Source organism: Medicago sativa, chromosome 4 (genome assembly GCF_051527215.1).
Source record: "Medicago sativa cultivar Bolivia chromosome 4, Bolivia_mono, whole genome shotgun sequence".
In the NCBI taxonomy this organism is placed as follows: Eukaryota; Viridiplantae; Streptophyta; class Magnoliopsida; order Fabales; family Fabaceae; genus Medicago; species Medicago sativa.
The window spans coordinates 99,260,232-99,282,932 of NC_140752.1; the positions used below are offsets into that span (position 1 = coordinate 99,260,232).

Sequence of the window (22,701 nt, forward strand, 5' to 3'; positions counted from 1 at the left end):
TCTAAAGGTCAAAATTAGTGGTACACCGGTGAGGGACTTAGTTGAACCCTCACCCTAGAATCCACCTAATTAAGTATTACAACATAATATAACGGGTAATTTAAAGTTTTGTGACTAATGTAATGTAACCTTGAGAAGAGAAAGCAAAATAAAAAGGAAGAAAAAGGAGGAGGGGCTAAAAAGTCAGAAGACAATAATAAATGTAACTAAACATAAGAACAAAGTATGAACCAACCAACCAACGGCATCACAGGAAAAGAATGCTACTACTTCGTACTGTCGTAGCTAATAATCGTTTTGTTCTTAGTTCATTTCTATCTTCTTCTTCTCTCTCCAAAATCAAACCTTTCTTCTCTTTCCGACCCATTTCTTCAATGGCTGAAGAATTCGTCAAAGGCACCGTTAATTCTAACGGTGTTGCCCTTCTCACCCTCGATCGCCCCAAAGCTCTCAACGCCATGAACCTAGGTTTCTTATTTACATTCATTTTATTGCACTTTTCGTATAATTCTCTCTGATTTATCTTATGCAGTTCTCAATTTCTTCAAAATTACTATTTCTGATTATTGTCATAAGGCACTTGAAAAAAAATATGTAAAATTTGGGTTTTTTTTATTCATATTTTAATGAAAGGATGATTCTAGCTAGGTGTTGATTGTTTATCATGGAATCAGAAAAACTAAGAATGTTTCACATGTACACTTTTTTGAATTTTTAGTTAATTATGTAGGATTCAAAACAATTGATTTTTTTGTGTGTGTGTGTGAGTGTTGTTGGCTTGATTTTGATTTGGAAATCTTTGTGGTGCAGAAATGGATATAAAGTATAAAAGTTATCTTGATGAATGGGAATCTGACCCAAATGTCAAATGTGTTCTGGTTGATAGCAGTTCTCCTCGTGCCTTTTGTGCCGGTATGTATGATTGAGTCATATTAGAGAGAAATGCGCATAGTTTATCATTCTTTTAATGCAATATTGAAGCATGTTTCTAGCTCAAATACATTAAAAATTAGTCTCTTTTGCAGATGTTCTACTTATTTGGTTTTGAGTGGTAGGTAAGGTTTTGAGAGTCACCATTAATGGTCAATGCAGGTATGGATATTAAAGGGGTTGTTGCTGAAATACAGAAGGACAAAAGCACACCTTTAGTGCAAAAGGTCTCAATATATATTATTTGTTAATACATGTTTATCCAGTTGCATTTTTTACATGCTTCATTGGATATATATTTTGATTCTTTGCCGCTTTCGCCATCATCATCATCCTTCTTTGCTATGCAACTTTTCTTATAGTTTCTGTTTCGTCGAGTAATTTTGCTTATCTATTCTCGATGACCGCTTACTTGGTAACCGAGATCTTAGTTTATCTGCAGGCGGTGATGTGAAGCACATAGCAATGAAAAACAACCTATCAGATGTGATTGAGGTCTAGTTGTGTACTTCGTAACTATATGCCATCAAATTCTTAACCTTTCATTTATAAAAACCATGCCAATTCAAAATGAATACCTTTTGTGTAGATATTATTAGCATTTCTAAACTGACAAACTTAGCTCCATTGTCAGCATGATGTCTTTTGAAAACTTCAATGTTTTAAAATAATTGGTAATAAACAGTTATTAAGGAAGTTTCATGTTCAAGTAGATCAAACATAAAATGTATTAAATATGCAACTCTTGCTCGGTGTTAGTTTGGCCTGGGTTAGAATGTACTTCCAGTTGAGGTTCTAATGAGGCCTTAACCTTTGAATTGCATCTGCTTCTCTCATTACAGGGTCACCCTTTAGTTACATCTTTTTTGTCCTCCAGAGACACTGAACTTCCTTATGGATGTTTCTGTGTGTGCCTATTAGATTACATTTGTAATTTGGTTGATTTTAAGCAGTTGATTTTGTCGATTAATTTACATTTTGTTTGTTACTAATTGCTGTCAGCACTTTAAGTGATTACACGTTTTTCTGCATCTTGCATTTTTGCACAAGTTGTTAAAGTGGAGCGTCAAAATAATATACCTATTATGCTGCATATTTTAGGTCTTCACAACCGAGTATTCTTTGATATGCAAAATTTCTGAGTACAAGAAACCATATATAAGTTTCATGGATGGAATAACAATGGGTTTTGGAATTGGCTTATCTGGTCATGGCCGCTATCGTATCATAACAGAGGTATGGCCGCTATAGTATAGTTGCTTAATTTAATTTTACATATTTTTTAAATTCATAATAACTGTCATTCTAGATCTTGTTTATGACATCTTTTTATTAACACATTTCCAGAGGACTGTTCTTGCAATGCCAGAAAATGGAATTGGCTTGTTCCCAGATGTAGGATTTGCTCATATAGCGGCTCAAAGTCCAGGAGAAGGAGCTGTTGGTAATTTTTTTTTTTTTTTTTTATGATACATCATTTGTAGTTCTTTCTTGTTTATTCGATGATTTAATAAGGACTGAGGGTTATTGAATTACCAACCCTTCCATTTCTCCTTTTTGTGCACTATTTTCATAATTTTCTTGCAAATACAAATTGTGTGACTATTAAAACATCTAGATGTGGTCTCTGGTTTTCGTTAACAGCTTATTAGTTTTCATAGGTTTTGTTGAAAGGTTTTTCCACTTACTTTCTGTGGAATCTCCGAATTCGGTTTGAATATTTTACTGACTGCAGGTGCTTATCTTGGATTGACTGGAAAGAGGGTTTCTACTCCAGCAGATGCAATATATGTTGGCTTAGGAACACACTATGTGCCATCGGGAAAGTTAGGTTCATTCAAGGAGGCCCTTTTGGCAACAAACTTGTATGTCAGCATTAACCTTTAAATTGCTCTTGAGTCTTTTTCTTTAGACTACCACCCTTTAAACTTCTTAAGTTAAGATTGAATTGGACCAATAAAATTATAATATAATACATTGGCCTGATTGTGTCGGTAATATAAGACAAGTCTTTTACATTTTACTGCATTCACCATATGTGTCATGGTTTTTTTTTTTTTTTTTATTTTGTTTTTTTTTTTGTTTCTTGAAATAATCTCCATCAGCGTAGTTTGTTCAGAAGTATATAATTGTAAAGAAAGAGTGCATACATATCAGTCGTAATAACTGCAACGATCTTACACAAAACTATTGGTTATTTAGTTCTCAGGATCCCCATCAGGACATCAAAGTACTTTTAGCAAGATATGAGTCAAACCCGGACAGTGAGGCACAGTTAAAGTTGCTTTTACCTGAGATAATTTCTTCATTTGGAGGAAATAAATCTGTTATTGAAATCATCGAGGAGCTAAAAAAACACCAGTCGAGCACTGACTCTAATGGTATGCCTATCATTATCACCATATTTTTTGCTTACACTGAAATGTTTAGACACAGTTATTGTTGTGTGTGTTAAATACTAGTGTTTGAAATTATAGCTAATTGCTTGTTGAATGCTTAGTATTCTAATTTTTTCTATTTCTAGTTGCTGAGTGGGCTGATGAAGCTCTCCAAGGCCTTGCAAAAGGTGCTCCCTTCTCCCTTTTCTTGACAAACAAGTACTTCTCTGCCGTTGCCTCTGCACTAGGCAAAAACGACTGTGAATTATCCACGGTGAGCAGGTTCCTTTTCCTTTTTTTTTGGTGATGGTGATAGTTTCCATGTTTTCCAACATGAATTTAATGAGTGTTCTATCTGTATTGGTGATAATCCAGCTTACCAGCGTAATGAAAACTGAGTATCGCATTGCCTTGAGGTCTTCGCTGCGACATGATTTCGTAGAAGGTGTCCGAGCAGTATTAGTGGATAAAGATCAGGTTCTCTCTTCTTCTCGTGATTTTTTTATACTTTTATCTGATGAGCAAACTTTACTTGTTCGCCAAACCAAGTATAGGTGCAATTGACATGCATGCAGAAAATTATTGGAGGTGTTGCTAACATCTATTGATAAATTTTACTTTTGCGGCACTTCAAGATAGTACAATTGGTGGAATGAAATGACGCATAAATATGCCCCGTTTATGCTTTTATACTCATAATTGCCTTCTAAACCAGGCAAACTCTTTAGAATCTACTGTTTCTGATTTCTCTGCATATGAAATTATGAATATACAGCTTAAAGTGAGTCTTTTTGGATTGACTTGTTTGAACTTATTTATATTGGTGTAAGCACTCGTGAGACACTAGAAACAACTTATGACATGTTCATAAACTGTTTTAAGCATATTTCCATAAGCTTTTGAGGATAACTTATGAAAACAACTTATAGTTTATATGAAAACAGTTTGACTTTGACTTCATTTTATCTTTTTGTTATAGAAAATTTTTATACATATCACTTATATGATAAATGCTTATGCTATTAGAGCTGATTTAAGCTGTTTATCCAAACATGACCAATCTATCTGCATATATTGGGGGAGCTCAAATGCTGGTTCTATGGATCCTTTGTACAAATCCTTTTTTTGTTGTTGATAGATTTGTACAAATCCTTTTTTTGTTGTTGATAGATTTGTACAAATCCTTTTGCTCAAAAAAAAAAAAGATTTGTACAAATCCTCTTTAACCCACAGTTATGTTTTGTTCAATATTTGGTACATGTTCTTGTTTCAATGATATTAAACAAGTATTCACTGCAGAACCCAAAGTGGAAACCATCAAGGTTGGAGGAAGTTGATCCAAGTGAGGTTGAAGCCGTCTTTAAACCCTTAGGAGCAGAGGTGGGCGAGTTGCCCGTGTAATTTTCGATGGAAAGGTTTCATTTCATTGAATGCATTACTGAATTGTACGACACTTAATCAAATAAATAGATGGTGTTATCATCGGGTCCTGTCTAGTGTTGCTTGTATTGTTCTAATCATGATAAATAAAATTCATGGTCTTGAAAATCAAAGGGATGATGTTGCTTCTAGTGTGTCTGCATAGAAATCATGATAAATAATTTTATCTTATGGTTTTATCGCAATTTTTTATTTGGATGACAGCAGAAGTACTCACATTTTGAATGACAAATTAAAATCAAAACCAAAAGTACTCACATTTGGTGTAAACACTCCCACACACCTTGAATATGACTACCTCCGATAGAGAAATCGAAAAAACTGAACGCACTATGCACAAAGGAAAATCCTTTGTTAAGAGAGGAAACCGAGATAAATTAACATATTTTCCATATCTCAAAATGAAGTGACTGATATATCAAACTGTTTTTGTGCTGTTTTTGGTATTAACTGTTCAAATAAAGTATTCCACTTCTCTTTATCAACTGATGTAAAATCTTAGACAAGAAAGATGAGAGACTCCTTCGAACGAGGCTGTAATATCTTCCTCGTCAAGTAATATCTTCCTCGTCAAGTACTCGCATTCTCTATTTCTTCCGTAACAGCATTTGTTACAAGAAAAGGCAAAAAAGAAAAATGAAAATTTGACAAATTGAAAACAAAATAACTACTAAAAAAATTCATAATAGAGATATCTATCCTTCGAGAGTTTACTTCTAGAAAAGTTTTTTTTTTCTTTCCAGTAAACCTTTCCCCGACAAACTACCCTATCTAATCCTAACTACTACAACTCCCTTCTATTCTTTATCCTTAACAGTACATAAGGAAATCTATTGAACTAACAGACATCTAGTGAATGACCAACATAAAAGATTCACCAACTCTTTGTTTCATTCAGATAATTCCACACTATTTACAAAGTATTATAACATTGTTTCTAAGGTCTTATCTTTTCCTTCAAGCTAAAAAAAACATAGTTTTGAAGGAAGAGATGACACATGCATCAGAGAAGCTCCACAATCAGACATGTGTACAGTACAGCTCCATTTAACATTGATTTACAGGACATGGCCAATATGCTTTAGTATCAAATGACAGTATAGTTTTTCTCACATTCTATCCTGTAGCTGAGACTTGTGCTTTCTTTCTCAATCTTAGAGATCTTCGGTTCGCTTCATGCTTTGAATTTGTCTCCACAAGAAACAAACGGGACATAACATATGACAAAAGTTCTTCATGATGAGAGAAGGTAAAATCCAAATGAGCATATTCAAACTCATTGAATGACACATCTACACCAACCTCCTTCATCAATTTATAATGTCTCTTTACCATTGAAGGTCTTACGACTTTGTCTTTCTGACCAGCAACCAAATCAACAGGAATGTCAATGAGCCAATAATGTTCTCCTAAATCCAAAGGCTCAGGTGAACCGTAAACTTCTCTATTAGCAGAGGGACTTCCATAATCAAACATTCTAAATCTTCTAGTTCTCTTTATCTGTGCAAGATGAAGACCAACATAAAAAGATACTGCTGGCATGTCATTCATGTTGTAATGTGGTGTTCCTAAAACTCCTACCCAATTCGAGCTGTCCCCTCCGAGAACATAACCTACTAAAGTTTGAACCAGTCCTCCGACTGCTGGTAGGTTTTGCAAGTCCCGGGCTAACTTGTTAACAAGCATACGAAAGAATCGGGTTGGTATATAGAAGGCGGGGAAAATACGAGACAAAACAGGAGCTAGAAAAAATATTACACGTTCCACCACAGAAAAAACTATGTTGGAGTCATGATGAAAGCCAGCAGGTGATAACAAAATCAATCTAGAAAGTCTATGAGGCTTCTCTTCTATCCTACGTGTAATGACATACATCAACATAGATGCTCCACCCAGACTATGGCTAATTGCACAAAGTTTGTAGAGCTGATCATCATTATTATCCTTCTCAATATCAGGCTTACTAAGTTTCAACTCGGCAGTTTTTACTTGATGGATTTTTTCTACCATAGCAGGAATGTCCTCAGTCCCATGTTCGTTGATTGAATACCGCCAGTATCTGCATTACGTCGATATCATAACAATATTATCGTTTCTGACAGCAGTAGTATTATGACATTGCAATAACATGATAGGGTTTGTTTTGAGGACTTACTCGCGTGAGGAGATGTTCTTGTTGATGTGTTCTCTAGAAACCAAACCGCGAAAGTTTCCCAAAAACACGTCATACCCTGAAAACAAAAACAAACTTGTATATGTAATAATTCAAAGAAAAAAACCGATGTTCTTAGAGCATGCAAACTATATTGACAAATATATCAAACCTTGATCATAGGCTGCAAAAGCTGGAGATCCAACAACACCATTAGATACCCAACTGAACCAACAAAAAAAGGTTTAAATGAATTTGACTACCACTATTGCTTTGATAAAATTTGGAAGGTTAAAATGTAAGTACATTGATAAATGAAAATATGATCCTATAATAATTGGCCAGAAAATAAAATTCTTGCATCCCACAATGTAACAGAGAAAATCGTTTCAATAATTGAAAACAGTTCACAGTTCAGAGAGTACAAGTAAAAGAAAAAACAGAGAAAGTGGGATACAATACAGAACAGTATAGCTCATGAGTCATGACTCTCACCATTCCATACATGCCCTGATGAGTTCACAACTCGCTTACACACAAAGCCTCCTAAATCTAAGTCAAGATGGTTTAAAGGCTTGAACAAGACACGTCAATATTACTCACCCCATTGATGAATCAAAAACTCCATGCTGAAGATAAACAGCTTTTCGAGCATCTCGCCTGTGAAGTCAGATTACAGGCATTAGAGTGTACACAATAGAATTTCGTTATATCAGTAACACAAGCTACTTTATGTCTATTCTTCCTACATATTGCTCTCTAATTATGATTTTTGAATATTTTCTGAATGATAACACTGCACTATGCCTTCACAGAACTCTTCCACATATACACATAATACTCATAGGTTATGATCCCATAAGTTGACACCATAAGTGCTATATTTATGTCAGAAATGATGCACAAGTTTGAAACGAATATGAACAAAAGAAGGGAAAAAAAAGACATGCGAACATAATAATTTCATTTCAAATATGAGTTGTATTCATTGCATAAAACACAATGAAATAGTTGAGAGATCAATAGATATCAATTAGTATCATGAATGATGTTTACATTTCTATAGTTATTAACCATGGAAAACCAGATGTTATACATTTATGAAGGTCCCGCTTGTTCAAAAAATTTATGGAGGTCCTTAAGAAGTGTTTGCTTTACCTGGGTATTCTTTCCAAAAGAAGAACATATCCATCAGCAGTGATCACATGAATAGCTTCGTACGGATATCTGTTAAAGGTAGAAGGATAAATCATGAAGCGGACTAGGAATTACCAAAACAAAAAGAACAAATGTAAATGCGGCTGTCCAATAAGCTTTACCCAAGCTCTGTTATGACATCCTGACAAGTTCGGGCATCCGTGCTAAAAGACTGCCGAAAATCAGTATTCCTATCTGTAGGTGTGGGGACATTCTCTCCAAGAGTAGCTGTATAAATGGTGGCATTCTCAACCACATTATCATCATCTTCAACAGCTCTTTCTTGTGATGAAAACAACCTAGACAATTTTCCAAAAGCTTCTGATGGGGAAAGAAGAAGATGTACTGCTTTGTAAACAAAATCAAACACAGCTTCTATGAATATTTCCATGGCTAAATGAAGATCCTGATTGACAAAAATTAAATGCACATAAGAATCGTCAACAAAAATATTTATAAATGATAAGTAATACAACAAAGAAATTAATAAGGATAGAAATAGTTTCACAACCTCTATGATCCCACGTCTCCTATCAGTAGTTCGGTGAATAATTTGGTCCTTGAGGCTTTGCACCCTCGCATGTAAATGTGATTGTGCTGCATAGTGCTGATTTTCAGAGACGGAGCGCGGTTTTGACAACCCAGAATAAGCTAACTGGAAAAGACGAAATGGAATTCCGAGCAAAAACTTTACAGAAACCAAAATCCAAAGTAAGATATATTGGATCCAATCCACATGATTCCTACTGTAATTGGTAAAACTGGCTCTAGAGGAGGCTCTAGAACCCGCAGATGAGGGAGTTTCAGGATAATCATACCCATCATCATCATCATCATCCTCATCATATTCTTCTCCAGATGAGTATTCCACACTTGAAACATCAGAATCCACAGCAAGTTCATGAATAAATTGGTTGAAAGAGGACACGCCACTGGGAAAACAAGGCAAGCAAAGCAATGTCAAGAACATCATCCTCGTTTACATGTGGCAGATTATTAGGCCTTGTTTGGATAAACACCTCAATTAAGCGCTTATGCAATATCAAACAAAGTCAAATGGTTCTCACATAAGCTATGAGTTGTTTTCATAAGCTATCATGGAGAGCTTATGAAAATAAGCTGAAAATAGCTTATAGACATGTCACAAGTTATTTCCTTCAAAAGTGTGTGTGTCAGTAGATAAGCTCAAATAAGCCAATCAACCAGTAGATAAGCTATAACTAAATGCATTCATCCAAAAAAGAATGCAAAGCATAAACATGATAACGAATACAAAAACACATAATACAAAAATAACTGAATGATTCTACATGGACATTTGCCAACTTACTTTTCCATCCAACGGGGAAATCGCGGTCCACGAAAAGTTGGTCTAAGCTCCCAACCTTGAATACCTTCAAGTATATTAGCTTTACCAGGTAGTAAAGCCAACAAAAGAGCTGATACTCCATTGATAAACCTCACAATATTGTTCAACGACTCATAAGTAAACGTCTTCACTGACCTATACCAAAATTCAGATTATTCCTCTTAAACATCAACAAATATATATATCCATCTTTCCAACTAAGAAGCATCAAGACTCCAAAATATTTAAGATTGAGCAAATGTTTGGTATCACGGTAGCTTTAGCAGAATCACGGTAAACCACCAAGACTCTGGTGAAGCCACCGTGATACCAAACAGGCACTAAATAGTGTTAAATTGGTTGGCAATTAAAAAAATTGGGCATGCAGAAAATAATCCAAGTAAATATTCCTAGAAATGAAAGAAAAAAAATGACATAAAATTCAATAGAACTACATAATAATAAATGTACACATGCAAGAAATGAATTTGGAAGCAGAGAAATGTGCTTACTCTTTAGTAACAGCGATGACATTATCAGCAAGACGTTGCATATTCTCTCTCGATCGATCGATCAAATTTTGGGTTATTCTTTCTTTCTTTCAAATTACGAAAATGTGAAAATTCAGAATATACTGCGTCCGACAAAATTCGAATATTTGTTTTTTTCTGTGAAATTAGGGACAGACGAAGCGAATCGAAACCAACGAAGAAAACGATAAACACAATTCTTTGCTTACGACGATCGAAGAAGAATCTTTTTCTTTTCTTACGAGGAACGTTATTAAGTCGGTGGTGGATTTACGAGTGTTGTCTCCGATTCCACGTGGTTGCATGTGATTGGGTCGATGTGATTCGTGTCTTATTCTTCTTGCGGTGAATTTTTGATGCCGGTGACAGTTTACACGTAGCGTTTACGAAACAAAGGATTTTCGCGGTTATATCTATGGGAATATGTGGACCGTTGAGATTAGTTGTGATGAACGGATAGGATTGTAAGTGGATAAAGATGTTGACTATTGCGCATGATTCACACGTGGTATAAATGAGGTCGGTTTTGGTGAAAATGAAAAGAAGTGACGTGGCAGTTTAGTTGGGGAGGCACGCCACACAAATTAAGTAAGGAGGAAATCTATCACTTTACCCAAAAGAGATAGGATCGACCTAACTTAGATTAGAAAATGAAAGCTCATTGAAAGTATTATTATCGCAATCTAACACTCCAATCGCCCTTAATCATGAAGTATAAAGTCTTGTTCTCCTATACAAATTGTTATTGGATATTTTTAAACATATATATAATCAATACTATTAACTTGACTTAAAATATAAAATATCAAATTAATTACATATAAAAACAAAGGACGATTTAATAAAAGTATAAATTAACAATACTATCAACTTCTCTTAACATTAACATGTGTGAATTTAATAAAAAAAAGCTTATAGTAAGGGACAGAAGGAGGAGTACTAGATTTGTGCGTTAAAGTAAGTACATCTTTTAAATTTTTTTGGTGCCGAAAATGGTAATTAATGTTTTTGATACAAAAAATAAATGCCGGTTCATTTGAAAGAAAATATTTATTTTGTATCTTTAATTATAGTTTTGTTATATAAAGATAATGGGTTTTATCCTTTACCTTAATTATGGTCATGAGTTGCAGCAACGATAAAATTCTTATAAAGAGTTTGTCGTTTATTTAGGTCTCACAAAACTTGAGGGATTAGTCTCCACAAGTTGTCGCTCATTTAAGAGTTTGTCGCTCATTTAGGCTCATACAAACTTTATAATTAATTATTAAATGAGGAGGTTGTAATTCAAGCATTTTATGGGGAGGGGAGTATAAGATTTATTTTTTAAGGGAGAGTTGTGTATATTTTAACTTAGAGAAGAAAAGAGTGTAATTCGAGTTTCTTTTTACACTCTCCTCCCTTGAAAGATGTTTGAATTACACTCCCCTCTTATTCAAAACATAATTAGAAAATATTTCACTTCTCACCCTTGAAAGAAGCTTGAACCACATTCCTCACTCATCTTATGTTAAATCTACAATTTCCCCCCTTAATAATTTTTTTTTATTTCTATAAATTTATCAAAAAAATATATCAAACATACTCCGAAGAAAAATAGTACTGTAGGTCCACTTTAATATAATCAAAATTCATATTCTATTTTTTTCTATTTTTTATTCACAATTTCATTAACATCTTAGTCTTAAATCTTATTATAAATTATAAATATAAAACAACTGTTACCAAGTCATGCTAACAAATTCCTTAAAAAAGTCCTCGTCCTTTAAAAAAAAAACAAATTCCTTTTAAAAAAAAAATCATGCTAACAAATTATTACATGATAATAGTATAAATAAGGATATCTTGGGAATCCAAGCAAGTTAGTTAGGGTTCTTGTATTATACGCTATTGCATCACCATTGTATGTTATGGTGCAACTGCTTTTTAGTATAAATACCCTTGTACTCTTTGCTCTATTCAATAATAAGATTCAGTTTTCTAGTTTCATAATATGGTATCAGATTTTCCCTCAAGGGAAAGTTTGTTACGATCCTCGTAACCGTTTTCGTTGTGCCTTGTAGATGAAGTTTTGTTGAATCTTCATCTTCTTCCTCTGATTTTCCGCCATTTTCGTTGCTTCAATTGCAACGATTCTTGTTAATTCTTGTTAATTCTTGTTGATTTGTGAAGAAGCTTCTTGTTCTTCTTCTTCGTTGAGTTGATTTTACTCTGTTTTCTTGATCCGTTGTTTCGCCATTGAAGCATCTTCGTCTTCTTCATTTTTCGTTCAATTTTCGTTTACTCTGTTTCACTATGGTTCGCAATAACAATCAGCATCAACAATCGGATTCTGAATCCGCCTTCTTTGTTCATCCCAGCGAAGGACCAAATTCCGTTGTTGTTTTACCAAAGTTCAATGGTTCTAACTATCTTTCATGGAGTCGTTCTATGCAACGCGCTTTAGGAGCTAAGAACAAGCTCTCCTTCATCAATGGAACCTTACCTGAACCTGATCAAGATGATCTGAACCGTAATGCATGGGAACGTTGCAATCACCTAGTTCATTCATGGCTTATAAACTCGGTTTCAGACTCAATTGCACAGACAATTGTCTTTCATGACACTGCCTTTGAGGTTTGGGAAGATTTGAAAGAGCGTTTCTCCAAAGTTGATAGAATTCGCATTGCTCAATTGAGAACTTCGCTTCATACATTGAAGCAAGGTAACAAGTCTGTATTGGATTATTTCACAGAGATGAAGGCTTTGTGGGAAGAGTTGCACTCACATAGGCCTCTTCCTGCATGTCATTGTCCTTTTGCTTGCAAGTGTGATGCTGTGAAGTTACCTAAGACCTATAGGGTTGAAGACCAGATTATTCAATTTCTCACTGGTCTCAATGAACAATTTTCAGTGGTTAAGACTCAAGTTCTTTTACTTGATCCTCTTCCTACACTGAACAAAGTGTTTTCCTTGGTTGTTCAAGAAGAGAGCAATAATACTTCTGTACCTGCTATGGTGACTCTTGATGATAGCAGTGTTTCTATTAATGCTTTTGATGCCAGAAAGTCTCAGGGGCGTGGTAAAGGTGGTTACAATAAGCCTCCCAGACATTGTACTTTCTGCAACAAAACCAATCATACTGTTGATTATTGTTATCAAAAGCATGGGTTTCCCAATGTGAATAAGCAAAATTCACAGGTCAATGCCTCTTCTAGTGATGTATCTGAAGTCAATACTTCTACTGGTGTATCTGGTTTGTCTCAAGAGAAGGTGGATCAACTTGTAGCTTTATTACAACAGGCAAACTTGCTTCCTTCAGCATCAACTTCCACTTCTAGCACTGTCAATAATATTAGTGCCTCTCCTCAAGTTTCCTCCAGCTTTGTTGTTCCCTCTTCAAACACTTCTGCAGGTATAATCAATACCACTTCTCCTCTTTTATCAGATTCCTATTGGTTAATTGACTCTGGTGCTAATGAGCACATATGTTGTAATTTGCACTTGTTTAGCTCATATCATGCTATTCCTCCTGCACATGTCACTTTACCTAATGGATCTGTTGTCACTGTCACTCACTCTGGCAATATTCAATTCAGTCCTCAATTTTATCTTACCAATGTTTTATATTCTTCTTCTTTTAGACTCAATCTCATGTCTGTAGCCAAAGTGTGTGAATCATTGTCTTGTTTCTTTAAATTCTCACCTGACCAATGCATCATACAGGACTCCAAATCCCTGAAGATGATTGGTTTGGCTAGTCAGCAGGATGGATTATACAAGTTTCATGCTCCATCTCTTACTACTAATAAAGTGCAAACTATTTTAGCTTCATCTGTTTCTTGTAACTCTAGTACTATCATTCCTAATAAAGCCATTTGGCACTTTAGGCTTGGACATCTTTCTCATCAGAGATTGACTATGATGTCTTCTTTGTATTCAGATATTGTTTCAGATAATAAAAACTCTGTGTGTGATATTTGTCAATTTGCTAAACAAAGACATTTACCTTTTTCATTAAGTACCTCTAATGCTTCATTTAACTTTGAACTGTTACATTTAGACATTTGGGGTCCCTTATCTGTTTCATCTATACATGGTCATAAATATTTCCTCACTATTGTTGATGATCATAGTAGATTTTTGTGGATAATCTTGCTCAAAAATAAATCTGAAGTGTCTCAACATGTTAAATCATTCATTACTATGATCCAAAATCAATTTAATGTCACTCCCAAATGTATTAGGTCTGTCAATGGACCTGAATTCTCCATTCCTTCATTTTATGAATCTCATGGTATTTTACATCAAAGATCATGTGTGGAGACCCCCCAACAGAATGGTAGGGTAGAAAGAAAACACCAACATATTTTGAATGTAGGAAGAGCCCTTTTGTATCAATCAAAACTTCCTGCTTCTTATTGGCCATATGCTTTATTGCATGCTGTGTTTCTTATTAATAGAGTGCCCACTCCTTTACTTCAAGGTCAGTCTCCATATTACATGCTTTATCAAAAACTACCTGACATCAATACTTTTAAAGTTTTTGGTTGTCTTTGTCATGCATCTTCCCTTCAATCTCATAGAACCAAACTCCAAGCTAGAGCCAGGAAAACTGTTTTCTTGGGCTATAAGTCAGGATATAAAGGTTTTCTTCTTTTGGATATTCATACTAGAGAAGTCTTTGTTTCAAGACATGTTGTTTTTCATGAACATTATTTACCTTATCCATCAAATAAAGACTCTATCACTACTCAATGGGAATATTTTTCCTCTCCTTCATCTCCCATTTCCACTTCTGATCATGTGGAAACCATTTCACCAACTCCCATTGTTGATGATGATGATTATCATTCATCATCTCCTCCTCTTTCACCTTCTGCTTCTTCACCTGATCCATCCCCTAACATTCCTTCCTCATCTGTTCCATCTCCAGATACACCTTCTTCACCCAGACACTCAACTAGAACTAGAAATGCACCTGCTTATCTGCAAGACTATGTCTGTAACCATTTGCATATTTCTCCATATCCCATTTCCAATTATTTGTCTCATGCAAATTTATCTAACTCTCATTCTCATTTTGTCATGTCTTTACATTCACACACTGAACCTAAAACCTATGCTGAGGCAAGCAAGCATGAATGTTGGAATAAAGCCATGCAAGTTGAATTGTCAGCTCTTGAGCAAACTGGTACCTGGCAGATTGTTGATTTACCAGATCATATCAAACCTATTGGTTGCAGATGGATTTATAAAATTAAGTATCATGCTGATGGTTCAGTTGAAAGGTACAAGGCTAGATTGGTTGCCAAGGGCTACACTCAAATTGAAGGCCTTGACTATTTTGATACTTATTCTCCAGTTGCCAAAATGACCACTATCAGGCTTGTGATTGCTTTGGCCTCCATACACAATTGGCATCTTCATCAATTAGATGTCAACAATGCCTTTCTTCATGGAGAGCTACAAGAGGATGTTTATATGATGCTTCCTCCTGGTGTCACATCTTCCAAACCAAATCAAGTTTGCAAATTATTCAAATCTTTATATGGATTAAAGCAAGCTAGTAGAAAGTGGTATGAGAAATTAACTTCAATCCTGCTTCAACAACATTACACTCAAGCATCTGCAGATCATTCACTTTTTACCAAAAAGACTGATTCTTCCTTCACAATTTTACTTGTCTATGTGGATGATATCATATTGGCAGGCAACTCTCTTACTGAGTTTCAACATATCAAATCCATTCTGCATGCTTCTTTCAAGATTAAAGATTTGGGACAATTGAAGTATTTTCTTGGTCTTGAAGTTGCTCACTCCAAGCAAGGTATTTCACTATGTCAAAGGAAATATTGCTTAGATTTACTGTCTGATTCACATGCAATCAGCTCCAAACCTGTCTCCACTCCTTCTGATGCATCTTTAAAGCTTCATAATGATTCTTCTCCACCATATGAAGACATACCTTCTTATAGAAGATTGGTTGGGAGACTGCTCTATCTTAATTCCACCAGGCCAGACATTACCTTCATAACACAGCAGTTAAGTCAATTTCTATCTAAACCTACTCAATCCCATCATCATGCAGCTCTGAGAGTTCTCAAATATCTTAAGGGATGCCCAGGCAAAGGTTTATTCTTTCCCAGGAACTCTTCTCTTCATCTTCAAGGTTTTTCAGATGCTGACTGGGCTGGTTGTTTGGATAGCAGACGTTCCATTTCTGGGCAATGTTTCTTCATAGGTTCATCTTTGATATCATGGAGAACTAAGAAACAAACCACTGTCTCTAGATCTTCTTCTGAAGCTGAGTATCGTGCTCTAGCATCAGCAACATGTGAGCTTCAATGGATTCTCTATCTTCTCAAGGATCTTCAGATTCAATGCTCCAAGCTTCCTGTTTTGTTCTGTGACAATCAGAGTGCCCTCCATATAGCTGCTAACCCAGTTTTTCACGAGCGCACCAAACACTTGGAGATTGACTGTCACCTTGTCAGAGAGAAACTTCAATCTGGAATCATGAAGCTTTTACCAGTTTCATCTCAAAATCAACTTGCTGATTTCTTCACCAAGTCCTTATTGCCTCAGCCTTTTACTCTCCTCTTATCCAAGTTAGGGTTGTTAGATTTATACCAACCTCTAACTTGTGGGGGGCTATTACATGATACTACCTCCGTCCCGGAATAACTGACCCATTTTCTAAAAAAAAGTGTCCCAAAATAACTGACTCATTTCAATTTTCAATACAACTTTCATCATTCCCAATACAATATAACACTAAATAATACTACTTTTATCATTCCCAATACAATATATTCCACTTTTCCCTTCATTTATACACTTTTCTTAATCTGTGTGAAAAACCAAAGTAGGTCAATTATACCAGGACGGAGGGAGTAATAGTATAAATAAGGATATCTTGGGAATCCAAGCAAGTTAGTTAGGGTTCTTGTATTATACGCTATTGCATCACCATTGTATGTTATGGTGCAACTGCTTTTTAGTATAAATACCCTTGTACTCTTTGCTCTATTCAATAATAAGATTCAGTTTTCTAGTTTCATAATACAAATGTATGGTAATGTTCATTTCAAAATTTTATCGCTCATTTGTTACCAAGTCATGCGTGCAACTTGAGTTTGTATGGTATGGTAATTTTTTAATCATAAATTATAAAGTTTAATTACTATACATGAGTTACCAAGTCATACTAACAAATAGCGTCAGAAGTCATACTAACAAATATTTGTTAAGAGAAAAAAAAAGGAAATAATTGATAAGTTTGATCAGACAGAAGTCAATCTTTAAAGTTTCAAACGAATAGATGCACAATTTTTCAGATAAATTTTTTTCATTAATTTCTCAAATGAATATGATAACGTGTGATTTTATATAATTTACGTGCCAAGTAAAGAAATTCTTACACCACTACATGAACCCAACCTTAATCTGAATTGAATATACTATTTGAGCTACGTACACGCTCGAAACAGTATAATTAAATATGAAAGAAAAAAATTGGTTTCCTAAGAGAAACGCTGAGCTGCTTTTCCTATGACTGCAGGGTACATGCTATTCAACATCTACTCTAGGTGATGCCGCTGCTGCAGCTATGTCTGTAGATTTATTATGGGTCACCGAGAAGGAAAATTCTGACAGCAACGCCAAATGGTCGCTTCCCACTTTCTATTGATCAAGAAAAAAACTAGTTAGATGGAGAGAAAATATTACAATTAGAAGAAAAAAATTGAAGCAGTAATACCTTGCATGGGAGACCACCTTCCCTCAGGAGATCACTAATTGAAACGGTATCAAGAACTCTAGTTGGTACAATACCTTCAGAGTACCTGTATCATGTGCAATCAATCTATTTTTGTGTGATTGTCATTATTAAGGCTATAATTATAAACATCATATTTTTCATAACCCGAACATTATCAGCACTTAGGAAGGAATTTATTACCATAAATAATCTACAGTACCAAGAAACTTTGAGTGATAGGAAGTTGCCAGGGGTTCATCATTGAATCCCCGTGTACTAGCAGATCCCTGAATAGGTTTATCATTTTAATATTCTATAGACATAGACCATGAGAAAGAATATGGAAATTAGTATAAATAATAAATAATAGGCTACAAAAGAATGAATAGGTACATTGACTGTGGCATACGAACTATTCAGCTTTAATGGATGAACAGCCAAGTGACACTCAGAATCACCAGTTGCAGTTTTTACCTCTTCATCTGTCCAGCAGTCTAACAATCTGGAAATAGTAGCTTCAGAGCATCATAATGTGATATTAAAGAACTGAATAGCACAAACACTTGTAAGAAACATGCCTTCTTCAGTTAATGTATAAATGTCATAAAATGTTCCAATTTATATCATACAAAAAACTGCATGAAAATGCCGGTATCATATACAAAATGCCTAACCTATATTCACGAGAGGGCATTCATGTGAAAATTGTAGCAAATCCAATGAGCGAAAAGCAGGTCAAGAAACTTTTGCTTTTAGAAAACTTCAGGAGAAATATATTATTATTTAGGAAATAGTTGAAGTGAACAGAAATCGTAAAAGATGAATACAGTTTGTTGCACACTGATTTAGAACACACACATTCAAGAGTGGAGTTTAGTTATAAATTGTGAAAATGTAAAACTTCCTGATTTCAAATATTTAATCAAACTTTGGTCAATTTTTTTTTTTTTAATCAAGCTGAAGATTTTACAGTCATACAATGTCAAGCAAAGTTTGTTATAATTTAAATATCAAATAGTAATTCTTTACCATATTAACTGCTCATGCAATCCTAAGTGGTAGCTTACGATATAGAATTAATAGAAAGAAAAAAGGAAAAATACCCATCCAGTGAACTAAATGGACTAACTGTTTCTTTTTTCTCGCCTAAAACTTGAGCAGGACGACAGCGTTTCTGTCCAGATAACTGCTTTCTGTCATATAGCTTGATATTAAGCTGCAAATGAAAACCACATATATTTTCAATTAAGCATCTTAAAGATAAAATACTTGCTACGACTCATGGCATAATCAATCTTATTGCTGTGTCTGGTATAAAATGAATTTGCAAAACTAAGATTATGAGCATGTAATATAAAAATTCAAAGAAAGTCACCTCAGACGTTGACAAGAACTTGTATATTCCACTCTGTTGAAGAACGAGTACAAATAAAAATCAACATGTCAAAAATGAACAACACAAAGTAACTAAATGAATAACTCCTATCTATTTTCTGAAATATGCACCTCAGGAGTACTGTTAAAATCACCAGCTAGGATTACAGGGGCATTACCCCATTTCTCTGAGAGGGACTGTGCTTTTGATGAGAGAAAACGAATCTGCAACATTTAATATTTCAAGATAATTTAAGGATTAGGTGTAGGCATTAAGCTAATGTAAATAGTAAGATATAAATAGGATTTTCAAACTTAAGGTAATGTAAATACTGAATAGTATTTACAAGATGACAAAAGCATTTTAGGATTAGGCATTAGTAGTTATTTTCCCCAACTGATCAGCCGGACCTTTATGCAGAGGGGGGAGTAAAAACCTTTGTTTATAGGCCAAAGAGAGAATAAAACACTTACTTGACCTAATTTAACTTCTCCCCTGTTTGGGTTATAGAGTACGTGGATATTACCAACCAACAGTCTTCTTGAGTCAGATCCAGACATCTGCCTGTACAGGATGGAGTTAAAGATGCATAGGATGACCAACAGATGTACGGCAGGACAATATTTACATTAATAAAGCTAGACAATAAAGGATTGCTACTGCTTAAGTTCGAGCTAATATAAGAGATCATGCTACATAAAGCAAGAGATGACAAAAGGAGCAAGGAATTCAGGCAGCATTCAAGTGCCACAGCACTCACTGTTATACAAATTTTTATGTTTGATAAATAAGCCTACAACAATGCTAATAATCAATGTCACAACTATATAAGATATTCTCCTTTACATGCAAATTTTATACTTTTGGAAAGTCATGCATGCAATGCAGTCATAAATCAGCAATGGTACAAACCCCATAGGTAGCAAACACCTACTGGGATGGAAACCTTGCATATGCTTGCTTTATGGTTCCATGGGAGAAAACAATCTCTAATATTTTCTTCTAATGGTTTAGTGTTCTGATTAAAGAGTTTTCCGACGTTGATTTTGTTTAACTGTGCCTGATGCAGTGCTCAAGTCATTTTTTTAAATAGAAAAAAAAATATTGTTCAAAAAAAGAACAGAAGCAAAGTTTTGAAACGCCAAAACGAATAAGCATTCGCGTCATTGGCATCAAGGGACTCGTACCTCAAAAACTAGAAGTTGAGCAACATTATCACGAAGGCCAATGTTCTTATATTGAATGCTTTCTCCATCTAACAATCGGAACCTAACAGACAAATAAGAAAAAGACTAACCAAAGTGAATAAACTGGTATCAATTTTTATCTAACATAACAAGCAAAGTGAGCTACTAGTAGATTACTTATCAGTTTTCCAAAACATTGCACAACCGTCAGATGTATCTCCAGTGCGTCTCTGCAGCTCCATTTACACAATTCATTAGGCTCCCATTAGTTAGAACTTATAAACCTACATATCAAGGTGCACTGCTACCAATGCTAAATTTTTTTCACATTTGAACAGAGATAAATCAGTATGTCTTATTGTCATTGCAGATAAAATCAACTACGTTTTATCATTAATTTATTAATGAACTGAAAATTGATTGAGAATATACCAGGCATTACAAAACCAAAGTAAAAAATAGAAACTCAAACCCTAATTTGAAGTCTTATTTTATGTCTCTACACCATAATATAAAGAGAACTAACTATCAATTTTGGTCAAATCTTTTTCTTTACCATTTTATGCTTAATAACACTTATTTTCCTTCAAATTTTTAAATTTAAAAACATACAACATTGATATTGAAACTCAAATTTAGATAAGTTTAGATAACATATTATGAAAATGGAACAAGCAAATTATATGAGCATCCGGAAGCAATAAATAGCACATAGGGCCTGTTTGAATTGACTTATTAGAGCTTATCTACTTGCATAAGTTTTGTGAGACTATTTGGGAGAACTTATGAAAACAGCCTACGAGGACATCGTTGATATGCTGTTTTTAGCTTATTTTCATAAGTTCTCCAAGATAGCTTATTCAAACAGCTTATAGTTTAGTACCTTATAAGAACCTGCATATCCAGCCTTTACCAAAATATTGGAGAGTTCAACGTACTTGTCCACCTCCTGATCAATGAGTGAGAATAATACATTTTTGAGTCAAACAGCTTAATTAAGTGCTTATTAGCATAGTGAAAAGTTGGTTGTTACTTACTTGTAAGCAGATAATATCAGGGTTCCATTGAAAAAGTTCATCAGAAAGAATCTTTTGACGACGATTCCAATTGATGTAACGAGAAGGAACGTTAACGTATAAATCAGAGTGTTGAGAAGCATTTCTATCAGCAAGTATATTGTATGAAGCTACTGTGAATCTCTCCGGAGATGTGAGGGATTGATCGAATGCTTCAACCCAACGGCGTTGGATTCCGCGAGAAGAATTGGAATTTGTATTACACTGACAGACACAGTGAATTTGTGAAGCTGCTCTCGTGGCCGTGGGGATACTGAATTTGAAGAAAGAGGAGATGAGCCAAGTTGAAGAGGCCATTTCCAAATCAACAATGAAACGCGCCACAATTCGTTATCTAATCCCGATGCTTTTCTCTCCTTTTAATCCCAGCCTTTCATTTTCCCTTTCAAATATATATGATTTCGTTTTACATATCCTTCACTTCAAAATCTTAACTTCTAATATTTCTATTCTTGTAAAAAAATAAATTATAATATTTCTATTAAATAAATAAATCTTACTTGTAATATTCCTATTCTTGTAAAAAAAGAAAAAAAAAATCTTACTTATAATACTCCTATTCCTGTAAAAAAAAAATTGTAATATTCCTATGAAAAAATAAAATAAATCTTAACATGTAACCTAGTCTATATCTATATTTTCTTTTTATTTTTTCATATCTTGTTAGGCCAGCTTCACGCAGTGCCTTTCCTCATATTTTGTTGTTTGTTGTTTTAGATCAAGCCATATGGTTTAACTTCATCATTGTGTACTCATGTAAATGAAGTTAAATGTTTTGACAAAGAACCTCTAATACTTACTTAACCTTTTTTTAAGCAATAATGGTTAACATGAAAAAGAATTTAAAACTAAAAAACACAATTCAAATTTCATTTCTTATATTTCCATTACTTTCTGAAAAGAGTCTAAGGTTGACTTATACATGAACGTATTTTAGAGTGTATATTCTGAAACATATATTTTAGCTTCGAATTATATAAACAAACCAGCATTTTAGAGAAAGAGGGCCTATCGACACTTATGGTCATGGATAATACACACCCCACGTCTTACTCATATTTTTTATTGAAAGATCGTCTTATTCATATTTGTAAAACAAAAATACTAAATGCAAAGTATACATTTTATCCACTCGTCAACTACTTCAAACTTTGCAATCAATTTTCTACTTCTGCATCATCCTCGACAATTTTACGTTTCAATAAATTTGATAACTTGAAAAGACAATATATTATTATATTCAAATGGAAAACAACACACCAATAATTCAACCTATCCACCCCTTGCCTTGCAAATTTTCCCTATGAGTTAGTTCCTTCAAGTGTGTACAACAAACTTTAAACTTAT

At 34.4% G+C, this 22,701-nt stretch overlaps 3 protein-coding genes across 7 annotated transcripts; 1 reads left to right on the forward strand and 2 right to left on the reverse strand.

Moving 5' to 3' along the window:
- The first annotated feature begins 225 nt into the window (after positions 1-225).
- Positions 226-4,861, forward strand: LOC146934587 (3-hydroxyisobutyryl-CoA hydrolase-like protein 3, mitochondrial). 4 transcript variants are annotated; one of them, XM_085706496.1, is made up of 11 exons: positions 226-468; positions 811-912; positions 1,093-1,137; positions 1,373-1,425; positions 2,032-2,166; positions 2,278-2,374; positions 2,666-2,795; positions 3,133-3,311; positions 3,455-3,582; positions 3,684-3,785; positions 4,608-4,861. In XM_085706496.1, exons 1-11 carry the CDS (start codon positions 261-263, stop codon positions 4,707-4,709), a joined length of 1,281 nt encoding a protein of 426 aa, XP_085562622.1. In that variant the 5' UTR covers positions 226-260; the 3' UTR covers positions 4,710-4,861. The 4 variants fall into 4 exon arrangements, with proteins under 4 accessions (XP_085562622.1, XP_085562618.1, XP_085562620.1 ...); XM_085706492.1 differs by lacking the exon at positions 1,373-1,425 and having other exon boundaries at positions 1,093-1,157; XM_085706494.1 differs by lacking the exon at positions 1,093-1,137.
- Positions 4,862-5,621: 760 nt separating this feature from the next.
- Positions 5,622-10,201, reverse strand: LOC146934588 (uncharacterized). Its single transcript, XM_085706491.1, has 9 exons — positions 9,958-10,201; positions 9,428-9,601; positions 8,609-9,029; positions 8,220-8,503; positions 8,059-8,127; positions 7,504-7,560; positions 7,073-7,125; positions 6,904-6,979; positions 5,622-6,807 (listed from the first exon to the last, which is right to left on the reverse strand). Exons 1-9 carry the CDS (start codon positions 9,996-9,998, stop codon positions 5,865-5,867), a joined length of 2,118 nt encoding a protein of 705 aa, XP_085562617.1. The 5' UTR covers positions 9,999-10,201; the 3' UTR covers positions 5,622-5,864.
- Positions 10,202-17,286: 7,085 nt separating this feature from the next.
- Positions 17,287-21,686, reverse strand: LOC146934589 (DNAse I-like superfamily protein). 2 transcript variants are annotated; one of them, XR_015007825.1, is made up of 12 exons: positions 21,316-21,686; positions 21,162-21,227; positions 20,456-20,508; positions 20,279-20,360; positions 19,565-19,651; positions 19,223-19,315; positions 19,092-19,124; positions 18,820-18,932; positions 18,110-18,218; positions 17,918-18,003; positions 17,717-17,821; positions 17,287-17,640 (listed from the first exon to the last, which is right to left on the reverse strand). XR_015007825.1 is itself a non-coding variant. In XM_085706497.1 (12 exons), exons 1-12 carry the CDS (start codon positions 21,649-21,651, stop codon positions 17,527-17,529), a joined length of 1,257 nt encoding a protein of 418 aa, XP_085562623.1. In that variant the 5' UTR covers positions 21,652-21,686; the 3' UTR covers positions 17,287-17,526. The 2 variants fall into 2 exon arrangements, 1 of the variants encoding a protein (XP_085562623.1); XM_085706497.1 differs by having other exon boundaries at positions 17,717-17,801.
- Positions 21,687-22,701: the final 1,015 nt, after the last annotated feature.